General features: G+C 50.7%; 1 protein-coding gene across 1 annotated transcript; it reads left to right on the forward strand.

Annotated features, from left to right (window-relative positions):
- Positions 1 to 3,706: 3,706 nt before the first annotated feature.
- Fam83c (family with sequence similarity 83 member C) lies at positions 3,707 to 11,042 on the forward strand. The gene is made up of 4 exons (XM_027421361.2): positions 3,707 to 4,538; positions 7,021 to 7,188; positions 7,613 to 7,737; positions 8,004 to 11,042. The coding sequence occupies exons 1-4, from the start codon at positions 4,026 to 4,028 to the stop codon at positions 9,433 to 9,435; spliced, it is 2,238 nt and encodes a 745-aa protein (XP_027277162.1). The 5' UTR covers positions 3,707 to 4,025; the 3' UTR covers positions 9,436 to 11,042.
- The last annotated feature ends 222 nt before the right edge of the window (positions 11,043 to 11,264 follow it).

Below are 11,264 nucleotides of genomic sequence, written 5' to 3' on the forward strand. Positions count from 1 at the left end.
ACAAGACTAAATGGCCCCCGGGAAGGCTAAGCGTTGCCAGGAAGGCGCCGGACACTCCCTCTGGACAGGAAAATATTTTTGTTCCTCCTAATAACAGTCATTAAGGGGTCTGTGCCACACACACATTGCAGCCACGGGCTGAGCTTCAGTCTGCCCAGTGGCTTCCAGCACCCAAGGCCAGCACCTCAAGGCCCAGCCCAAGGCCAGTATCCACCCGTCTACCCTCCTGTTGCCCTTTACCCACTCAGGACAAAGGGAGGAGCAGCTGTCTTACTGCCTTGGGGACATAGGTTTGTTGTACCATATTATTATCAGAGTGTCAGGGGTGCTTGGGACCCTTTTCCTTTCGCCTCACCCTCTCACCCTGCCCTTTGCACTAAGCTGCACACAACAACAACAACAACAATGAAAACAAGCCACATAGTACAAAATTGTTGTCAAGGGCTACCCCACTTACCCAGACACTCAGTAACCAAACAAATCTTCACAGAGACATGCACAAGTAGGTACACATACCAGCATGCATTTCAAGACAAACACGCAAGCCCACAGTGTGCACACATACAGTCATAAACAGGTCCATCTCTGCATGCATATGAATATATTCTCATTTAAATGATAGGAAATGGCCAGCATTCAGTAATTTTTTTTAAATCTTACAAAAAAGGAATCTAGCTAGGCATGGTGATGTATGCCTGTGATCCCAGAACTTGGGGAGCAGAGGCAGGAGGTTCAGGAATGGAAGTCTCATCTGAGGATACATAGTTTTGAGGCCAGCCTGGGCTACTTGAGACCTGTCTCAAAATCAAAGGTATAAACAACCAGATTATCCAGCAGTGAATGAGTGTGTGTTCACTCATGATACACATTCAACCTGCATACTACATCATGGCTGAAACGAAAGCACTGTGCTAAGTGAAAAGAAGCTGTTTGAAGGAAGACACATGCACCTTGATTCTCCTAAAAGAGTTCCCTGGGGCAGTTCATGGAGACCAAAAGTAGAGTGGCGGCTGCAAGGGCTCAGTGGAAGGGGAGAAAGGGAAGTGTTGCTTGTGGATAGACTCTTAGGCTTGCAAAATGGTGAGCTCTGAGGTGGATGTAGCAATGGGTGTATTTAAAGCCACTGAGGTGCAATGATGGAGAGGGTAAATTCTATGTGTATTTTTAACACAAAAGTAGAAAACAGGGAGTCAGTGAGATGGCTCAGCAGGTGAAGGTGCCTTGCTTCCAGACCTGATGACCTGAGTCCAGTCATCCCAGGATCCACGTGGTAGAAGGCGAGAACCAGCTCCTGAAAGTTGTCCTCTGGACTTCACCTGTGTTCTGTGGTGTGCACTCACCCACACAATAAACAAACCAACACAAATAATTTTAAAAGTGGTAAACAAGATACAGCACTAAAACTATGTGCCAGAGATAAACAGTGAACTCAGCAGCTCACCAACCTGCCTGCCTCTGGGAGGCCTGAACAAGTCTCCCCTCAAACCAATCTAGAGATAAGGTCCTAATGAGGGCTCTCACACTCTTCCTGCCCCCGCAGCTTATCACCCTCCCATGCTCTGACTTTGTTTACTCAGCTTCTTAACACTCTGGTAGCCTATCAAACCCCCAGGGAAGGGCCCCCTTAGAGGACCCCACGCTTTGGTTTCTCTCTGGTTTCTGTGCTGGCACCTGGGATGACATGGAAGCATTTCAGGTCCTAGACAATGGCTCCCTACACCCTGGACCCCGTACCCCTCTGCCCCATAACCTACCTAGACTTTCCATCCCTCCCTCTCCACCCTGAGTTCTCTTTCAGAGGAGCCTGTGCTCTAGATCTGACCATAGAACAGATGAACCCAATTCAGTCATATCGGACTGGGTATATACGATAAGGCTTTAGGGACCCTGATTTCCTGACACCATCATCAGATCTCACCCCTCTACAGGAGGGTGATAAATATCCGCCCCCCCCCACATTCTGCCACCACGTGCAGTTGCCAACTGATGACCCTTCTTCAGAGCAAAACCGCTTCTCCGTCCTCTGAGGACAGCCCCACCAGTTCCAGAACCATGAACTGTGACTCTCGTCGAGGCAGAACCTGCTCTGTTTCCGTTCTGATCTTGCTGTGTGTCTGCCCATTCTCTGAAACTCAGCCCCAATGGATGGAGCCTGGTTCCCACCAGGCTGCGTGCATCCCTGGAGCTCAGTGTGTGGATATGCAGCCGTCTACCTTAGCCCACCATTGTTTTTCCCCCCACTCAGACAGGGTTTCTCTGTGGCTTTGGAAGTAGCTCTTGTAGACCAGGCTTGTCTCAACTCACAGAGATCCACCTGCCTCTGCCTCCTGAGTGCTGGGATTAAAGGCGTGCACTACCACTGCCTGGCAGCTCACCACTCTTTTTTTTTGGGGGGGGGGTTTCGAGACAGGGTTTCTCTGTGTAGCTTTGGAGCCTATCCTGGCACTCGCTCTGGAGACCAGGCTGGCCTCGAACTCACAGAGATCCACCTGCCTCTGCCTCTGCCTCCCGAGTGCTGGGATTAAAGGCGTGTGCCACCAACGCCCGGCTAGCCCACCACTCTTGATGCATAGGCACTGCCATTAAAACACTGGCTAAAAAGGCAAGTTCCAAGCATGGTTGCTGATGAGGTTTAGTGGGTATAGTGTTTGTCTAATGAAGCCCTGGGTTAGAACCTCAGCACTGCATAAACTGGGCATGATGATGCATGCTGTAATCCCAGCACTGGGGAGGTGGAGGCCAGTGGACCGTAAGTCCATGGTCATCCTTGGCTACACAGTGAGTTCAAGACTAGCCTCGGCTACATGAGACTGTCTTTTTATTTTATATGTGTTTTGCCAGCATATCTGCATGCTTGTTTCCCACAGAGGTCATCAGAAGATGCTAGACCTCCTGAAACAGGGAGTTACAGATGGTCGTGAGCTACTACGTGGGTGCTGGGAAATGAGCGCTAGCCTTCTGCAAGAGTAGCAAGTGTTTTTAACCTCTGAGCCAACATATCAGGCCCAAGACTCTGTCTTAACAAAAAAGACACACTCCAACTTAAATGAAAACATCTTTACAAAACCCAGTACTATGTACAATGACTATGTGACAATTAAAAAATAGTATTAATAAAATAGAAAAAAAAGGCAAGCTCTGGACTCTCTGCTAGAGTTTCAGAACTTCTGGAATATTCAGCATGGGTGGAGCATGGAAGGTGGGTATTTTAACTCTTCTTGGGAGTCAGAGTGAGGACTCCTAATGCAGGTCCTTGGAGGATGGGCTCAGAATTGGGTTGAGGTTGTTGTGAGCACCATGGTTATGGCAGCACCGTGGTTATGGCAGAGGCCCAGCGGGAGACAGTGTTGATGTTCCTAGAGTTCTTATACCTCGTTCAACCCATATTGGGGGTCTAATATGTTTGTGGACCAAGACATACACAGTACCTATGGTGGTATGTTTGGAGTAATGGCCAGTCTCTATGTTAGTGTTGGGCATTTACATGTATTTGGTCAAATGCATGTATGAACCTATAGTCTACATCTGCATGCTGGTCAGTAGTCTGTGTGTTAGAGGATCTGCTTGTGTGTCTTGAATCATTCATCTACCAGGTATGTGTGTGTGTTTGTGTGAATTGTGTGTCCCTGAACACCCCCCCACCCCCCACCGTGTGTAGGCTGGGAGGGAGGGAGGGAGGGAGGGAGCGCTAATTTCTGCTGGTTTCGAGGGTCAGGGGTTGCAGGCTTGTGGCTGTAACCCCTGTAAGGAGTGTCTGGAGAAGAGCCAGTAGCATGCTTTAAGGGCCTGGCGCTGCCACTTCCCTGAGCAGGCGAGTCCCAACAGCAGACAGACAGGTGGGGCTGACCTGACAGGTTCCCAAGGCCAGGGGCAATGGGGCGGAGCCTGGTTCAGACTTAGGGTGGCAACACTTTGGGGGCCCTGCCATACACACCGGGCTGGCAAGCTGGAGGTAGTATCTTCTTCCTACAGTCGCCAACCCAGGTGCAAGCCATGGAGCTTCAGGTGGGTAGGGCACTAGGTGGATGCACACATCCAGCAGCTTAGCGTCTGGAGGGACCCAGGGCATGGCAGGACCCCTGCGGAGCCGAGTGGAGGAGCTAAAGCGGCCTTGGTGGAGGGAGAGCTCCCCCCTGGTGCTCCAGCACAGCGAGGCTGCAAGGCTTGCTACGGACGCCCTCCTGGAGAGGGGCGAGGCTGCCTACCTTCAGGTCATCTCTGAAGAGCGGGAATTGCCCTTCCTGAGTGCCCTGGATGTGGACTACATGGTCGGCCATGTGCGTGGGGTTCCCGAGCTCAACGAGGCCCAGGGACCAGAGACCGTAGGGCATGACCGCCTCAGCATGCTCTCTGAAGTTACCTCAGGCACCTACTTCCCCATGGCTTCTGACTTAGATCCCCCAGACCTGGACCTGGGCTGGCCTGAAGTGCCACAGGCCACAGGTTTCAGCCCCACCCAGGCGGTGGTTCATTTCCAGAGGGACAAGGGCAAGAGCATCAAGGACCTGCTGCGATTCCTCTTCAGCCAGGCCCACACGGTAAGGGCCTCACCTCTTCATTCACTTCACAGACGTGGCTCACGGGAAGGGGACCAGTTTGTGCCACACAGAAGCTTAACAGGGACACCGGGACTAGAGTCTTTGACCTCTGCTAGATCCCCAGCTGTCAGAGGATGGGTGGGCACTTTATTTTCTGTTGGCACTCAGGAACATTAATTAAGCAAAGAACAGGGCATAGGGCTCTGGAACTTCACCCCTGGAAGTGCATGGGAAATTATTGGGAGGGTTCCTTATCTACCTTGGGAGGGAGTCTATAACCTTGATCAGATTCTCAAAAAAAATTTTTTTGTTTAAAATTTATTTGTTTATTTATTATTTATTTATTTTAGAGACAGAGTTTTTCTGTGGAACAGCTCTGGCTGTCCTGGAACTAGATCTGTAGACCAGGCTGCCCTTGAACTCACAGAGATCTGCCTGCCTCTGCCTCTTGAGTGCTGGGATTAAAGGTGTGCACCACCACTGCCTGGTTTAAGACTTGTATTTATTTCATGTTCATGAGAGTTTTGCATGCCTGCATGTGTGCACCATGAACATGTCTGGAGTCATTGACGGCCAGAGGAGGGCTTTGAATCCCCTGCAATTAGAACTCCATACTGTTGTGAGCTACCAAATGTGCAGGGAATAGAACCTGGGTCCTCTGGAAGAGCACAGTGCTTGTTCTTAACTTCTGACCTGTTTCCCAGACCCTCAAAAAGTTTTATGCCCCCCACCCCCACCCCAGACTAAGAACTCAACCATGGTGAACATCTGAGCTACAACCTTGACTTAGAAAGAAGTTGAGGTCAGAGAGGGGCTAGAAGGAAGTTACCTAGAGAGGTTGTCTGGGTCTGGGAGGGAGAGGTCTCTGCCTCTAACCCAGCATGGCTCAGTTTATCCCCCCCCCCGTCCCCCGCTGCCTATCAATCCCCTGTGCTGCACCAACAGCTGGGGTTGAAGCAAGGCTGTGGGCACTGCACATGGGTTTTGGCATAGGCAAAGCTCTTAGTTTGGTGCTAGGAGGACTGAAGAGTGGAAGCCACTGAGCTTGGAGACATTAGGAAGGGGCAGTCACACCTGGGAAGCCCCTAGTCTCAAAGCAGCATAGCTTCACTGGTGGAGCCTTGGCTCCTTCTCAGATGAGGGAATAGATATGAAACCCCTGGCAGGGTTTGAGATAGGGGTAGACTCCTGCTGCAGAGAGGATCCCACCAGCACCTCCAAAGCCTTGCTAGCAAGCTTGCCTCTGCCCTAGGCACAGGAGGGCAGAGCTTGATTGGCATCCAGAATGGGATAATTAGCGAGGTTGTTGCTGTTGTCATCACTGTCCCCCTTTGATCTTTCGTGCCTGCTCCCCCAACACTGGCCAGACCTGTGTTGCATACTGGAGAATCCCCCGAACCCCGCCTGCTCACCTCCAATTAGACTTTTCTGCCCTTGGGCTAAGAGTCAGGCTACTGGGCTGAGCTGCCACTCATTCCCAGAGTGACCTCAGAAGTGTTTTCTTTTCCCATAGCCCAGTGTTCTCTATTTGCTAAGAAGGTAGCAGGAAAGGGGGGAGGCGTGGCTATTGAGCTTCTTTGGTGTGTCTAGTCCAGCGTTTTCACATTTATCCCTTGTAACTACGAGATACACTCCATTTAGCAGACAAGGAAGCTGAGGCTCGCTAGATGAGCCCAAGACTCTGCTTCTAAGAAGTAGAGGAATATGGATTTGAACCCACTTCCTTTTGGCTCCAAGTTGCAATAGTAGACTCTGTCCCTCCTGCTCTCAGTAGACACACACACACAGCGGGAAGAAGGGGCCGCTGCGGGCTTAAGGAATGCCCTGTGTGTTGGAGGCACACGCCTCAGCCCCTCAAGTGAGCGGGAAGCTTGGATCCACTTAGCACAGACGGAAGTAAAGGAGGCTGTAAATATAGGTTATTACACCAGATCTCTGCAGTTTCCAAAGCAACTGAGGTTTGGGGGAAAAACAAAACAAAAACACACAGAAATTCCCAGCACTGGATTGAAGCTTTCTCCCTTGTAGAAGAGACTGGGGAAGTCCCTAGACCAGAGCAGAGCTGGTACCAATAATGGGAATCAGCCTGGAAGCTGGGGTCTGCTTCTGACTCCTGACTTCTCCAGCTTTCCAAAGAGCAGAGCTTTAGACTAACATAGTTGATCTAGAGATGTCTTTGAGAATCTGTTAGGCTGTCCATAGAAAAATTCCTCAAAGGCTTTTAAACAATCAGTGGTTCAAGACTGTCAGTTCTCCCAGTGCCCAAGCTAAGAACTCCAGGTTAAGGCAGGCATGGTGACACACTCCTCTAATCCCAGTGATCATGGGGCTCAGATCAGAGTGAGCTCAAGGCCAGCTTGGATTACTGGGTTACAGAATGAGACCCTGTCCAAAAATAAAATATAGAATTTGATTCTGGTTTTGCATCCTGGCTTTCAACCCCATACTTTGACTGGGGCTGAACTTCCCCTGTCTCCTTCAGGTGGTGGCTGTGGTGATGGACGTATTCACTGACATGGAGCTTCTGTGTGACCTCATGGAGGCCTCCAGCCGCCGTGGTGTCCCTGTCTACCTCCTCCTGGCTCAGGAGCACCTGAAGTACTTCCTGGAGATGTGTTATAAGATGGACCTCAATGGGGGGCATCTGGTGGTCAGTATGGGCAGACAGCTTCCACCATGGGAAGAAGGGGAATCGGGAGTGTAAGAGGGCCAGCTGGCGGTCAGTGAGCATGGAGGTTGGTCAGTGGGAGTGGAACACATAGTTCCTTTTAACTGTGTGGGACCAGATACCCCTTAGGTCAGAGACAGCCTGAGTGCCATTTCTTTTTTGTTTTTTTTTTTCAGTGTATTTTATTTTAAATTATGAGTGTGTGTGTGAGTGCACCAACATAGGGTGTCAGACTGCCCTTGTGAGGGAGTCATAGGTAGCCGTGAGCCACCTCACAGAAAAAGCTGGGACTAGAACTCAAGTCCTCTCAGAGAGTGCTCTTAACTACTGAGTGGTCTCTCCAGCCTGAGCTCTGCCTCCTTAAGGTCATCCTCCTTCCATCAATCTTCTTCTGCTCTTGGCCCAGAATATGCGTGTGCGGAGCACATGCGGAGACACGTACTGCAGCAAGGCGGGTAGACGATTCACCGGGCAGGCCCTGGAGAAGTTTGTCATCATTGACTGTGAGCAGGTGGTGGCAGGCAGTTACAGGTGAGATGATTAAAAGGAGGGAGGCCTGGGGGGCTGCGCCATGACCTAGTAAGGGCATCTCATATCTGCCCGCTTTGAATTTCTTCCATCCATCCCTTCAAACATGTCCTAGGCACCTGCTGTGTGCTAGGGACCAGGCAGGGCAAGGGGCAGATGGGGCGCATTCTACTTACTGCCTTGGCATAGAAAGTAACTCCTGCACATGGGAAATAGGACGACTTTGGACACCCTCACCCTTGACCCTGACTCTGGCTCTCTGTCCCCAGCTTCACCTGGCTTTGCAGCCAGGCTCACACCAGCATGGTGCTGCAGCTGAGGGGCCACATTGTGGAAGACTTTGACCGGGAGTTCCGATGTCTGTATGCCGAGTCACAGCCTGTGGAAGGCTTCTGTGGCAATGAGGACCCACTGTCTTCCCGGGTACCTCGTCCTCCTCCTGTGACCCTGGCCTTTGGACCTGGAATTCCAAGTGCTACGGGCTCTTCACCCTCCAGTAACAGCCTCGGCAGTATCAAGCATTCACCTTTTCTGGGCCGTTCCTCCTATCTCGCTCTGCCAGGGGGTGGTGGCTGCAGTGACATGGTGATGGGGTCCTTGTCCCCAGGTCCTGCCCACCATGAAGCTGGTAGCCCACCATCCCTGTACCGTCAGCTTTCAGATCCTAACCATAGCTCAACTCCTGGACCCTACAGGGCCAACCTGAGCAAGCTGGGGGCATCTCCATGGTCCCAGTCCTCTCCTGCCCTTAACCACTGTAGTGCCAGTCCCTTGACCCTGGCAGTGGGGTCACCTCTGCTCCCATGTTCCCGCCCCCTTCTCCACTTCACTAGGGGAGTCCCAGCATTGTCCCGGCTTCCAGAGAATGGGCTCCCAGCAAGTCAAGAGCCCATCCTTCCACGAGGTCGCTGGGTACCTGGCACAGCTCTGGAGACAGTGGATGAGAAGAAGGTATCTCTGAGCCAGAGTCATGATCACCTGGATCGAATTGTCCCCTTCCCTAAAGCAGGAGAAGCAGGAGGTTCCAATTCCAGAGTTACCCCCAATTCAGGTTCCCTTCAGCATGGTGAGCAGGCCCTAGATGATAGGAGATTGTCCCTGAGCCACAGCTACAGCCAGCTGGATCTCCTGTCCCAGGGTCAGGGTGTCCTTGAGTCAGGCTCCCTAAGACCTGGTGATCTGGGTCTAGAGGACAGGAAGCTGCCCTTAAACCACAGCCATGGCCAATTGGATCTCCTGCCACAAAACCCCAAGGCCCAGCCCTCTAAAATACTGCCTGATGCCAATTCTTCAGCCAGGCCTGACAAGCCAAGTCTAGATGAACGACGGCAGACTCTAGGCCACAGTCAGCTGGACCTCATCACCAAATTTGGCCCATTCCGGAGTGAGGGGCCTGGACCCAATGGTCTCCCAGAACCAAACCCAGTTCGCATGGCCGGAGTAGGGTCTGCAGATGAGAAGCGGCTGACTCTGGGCCACAGCAAACTGGACCTCATCACCAAGTATCATCAACTACAGGGTGCCAGGCAGAGACCTGAGCCAGGCCTCCCGGGAGCTCCCATAAGTGGCCATCAAAATAGTAATAGCAATGACCTATTTGCACCTGAGAAACGGCTGACCTTGGGCCACAGCAAACTGGACCTCATCACTAAGTACAACAAGTCCAAATTCAAGCAGCTCCGAAGTCGTTTTGAGTCCTAACTCTGCTCCTAGCAGGGGCAGAGCCTTCCTCCATCCACAGATAGGTGACATATTCAGGTTCAAGACTGTAGTATGAGAGTATAAAGCTGGGCTGCATAAGGAAGGGAGGCATCTAGTGGCTCAGATCAGATACTCTCTGGGCTCAAGACTTATACATACACACACGCACAGGCATACATACAAACAGAACCCAGAGTTACTGAGTGTTTTCTGTATGTCACTGGGGCTGGGCACTGCACACCGGTTATTCTCATTCTCTGTATCCTCTAGATGGATCTCTTGTTGGCATGTAGCTATATTAAGTTTCCACCCCTGGTTTGTTTTGTTTTTGAAACCAGAACATTTATTTTATGGCTGATTGAAATCTCAAGAATAACTGGATGCTGCAACAGCTGCCCTCTTGGGTTTCCATGTTGTTGGGTTTGTTTTTCTTTTCTTTTCTTTTTTTTTTTTCCAGAACCCATGTCTGAATCTGAAATAGACAATTTTTAGGTGCCTCATCCACCTAGTCCCAGGAGTGTTTCATCTTTTTTCCTTGGCACTCTGGTTACTTTCTCTTGCATTTGGCAATGAAGCCACAGTCATCACAGGTCGACCTCTGAAGGTGGTAGGCCTAAGAGCCACAGTGATGGCACAGTGTGTGCATCTTATTATCATGCCTTCCAAAGGATGACGTTTCTTTCCTCATGTTCTGTCTGCCACAGAGGCCAAAGAGTCTGGAGGATATTCTTCCCATTCTATAAGTACGGGAGCTGAAGTCCAGAGTTTGCATGGTTAATTTGGAAGCAGATCTGAGTAAATGACAGGGTAGGGAACTCTGCCAGCTCAGTGGCCCCTGGCTTTAAGCATGTGTTTTGTTTGCAAAGACCCAAAACACAGTATCTGCAGTTCCTGCAGTCACTATGTACATACCATACAGACACTACAAGGATGCCCCAGTGCCCATACAGTAGACACAGAACAGTGACTAGGTACACCCATAGATGCATACAGTGAGTACACATAGCTCTATGTGATTAACTCAAACAGAACTTTAGTTGTAGGTACTTAGTCTTGTCTGCCTAAATGAATGGCCACAGAAAATACGTGCATTTAGTACACACTGCAGAACCCCCTCGAGATTCACAAGCTGTAAGTACACATATTAACTCCATCCCAACTCTGCTTATAAAGCCCTGCCCTGAACATGCCACGGAGCTGCAAGACTGCTTAGATGCATAAACCGAGGAAAACAAGGCAGAGCTGTATCAAATGGAAAGTGTACTAGGGACGGAGGGTCACGGAGATGGTGGCGTGACCAGGAAAGTCTATCAGAGAGAAGCGGACTTACAAGCAGGTCCTGGAGGATGGGGTTGTCGACAGAGGCAGACGGGGAAGAGAGTTAGAATTGTTGGTAGAGTTAGATGGAAACGAGCGAGTCTGGGGTGAAACGGGGAAGATGAGCAGAACATGTGGATGGACACGTAGACGCACATACACAAGCCACTTGCTGAGTGTCTCTTGAAGCGCAGGCTGCAGCTGGTCAGGGGCCTTTCTCTTGAACTCACCGCTTGCCCGAGACAGGGCATGGTACAAATCAATAAAGGCAGATATGGTTAGAGCAAGTAGCAACCTGATGTGTTCTAAATTGTGGGATTACAAGATGGGGGGGGGGGGATAAGGGCAACATTCAGGCCCTTTTCAGACTAATAGGATTCCTTGGAGAAGAATGAAAGGCATAAAGAAGATCTGAGGTTCTTAGCTTCTTCCTTCTTTGCTGTGGCATTCTGAGGCACCCTCAGCCAAATTTATTCTGCTTATGAAAATGGGCCACACCACTATCCCCAGGA

The sequence above is a fragment of the Cricetulus griseus genome, chromosome 6 (genome assembly GCF_003668045.3).
Source record: "Cricetulus griseus strain 17A/GY chromosome 6, alternate assembly CriGri-PICRH-1.0, whole genome shotgun sequence".
In the NCBI taxonomy this organism is placed as follows: Eukaryota; Metazoa; Chordata; class Mammalia; order Rodentia; family Cricetidae; genus Cricetulus; species Cricetulus griseus.

What these genes read in the sequence shown, in the direction of transcription:
- Fam83c (XM_027421361.2), top strand. Translation starts at nt 4,026, where the DNA reads ATGCACACATCCAGCAGCTTAGCGTCTGGAGGGACCCAGGGCATGGCA. An exon ending in TCAATGGGGGGCATCTGGTG is followed by an intron (nt 7,189 to 7,612) that starts GTCAGTATGGGC and finishes CTCTTGGCCCAG; the next exon opens with AATATGCGTGTGCGGAGCAC. An exon ending in GTGGTGGCAGGCAGTTACAG is followed by an intron (nt 7,738 to 8,003) that starts GTGAGATGATTA and finishes CTCTGTCCCCAG; the next exon opens with CTTCACCTGGCTTTGCAGCC.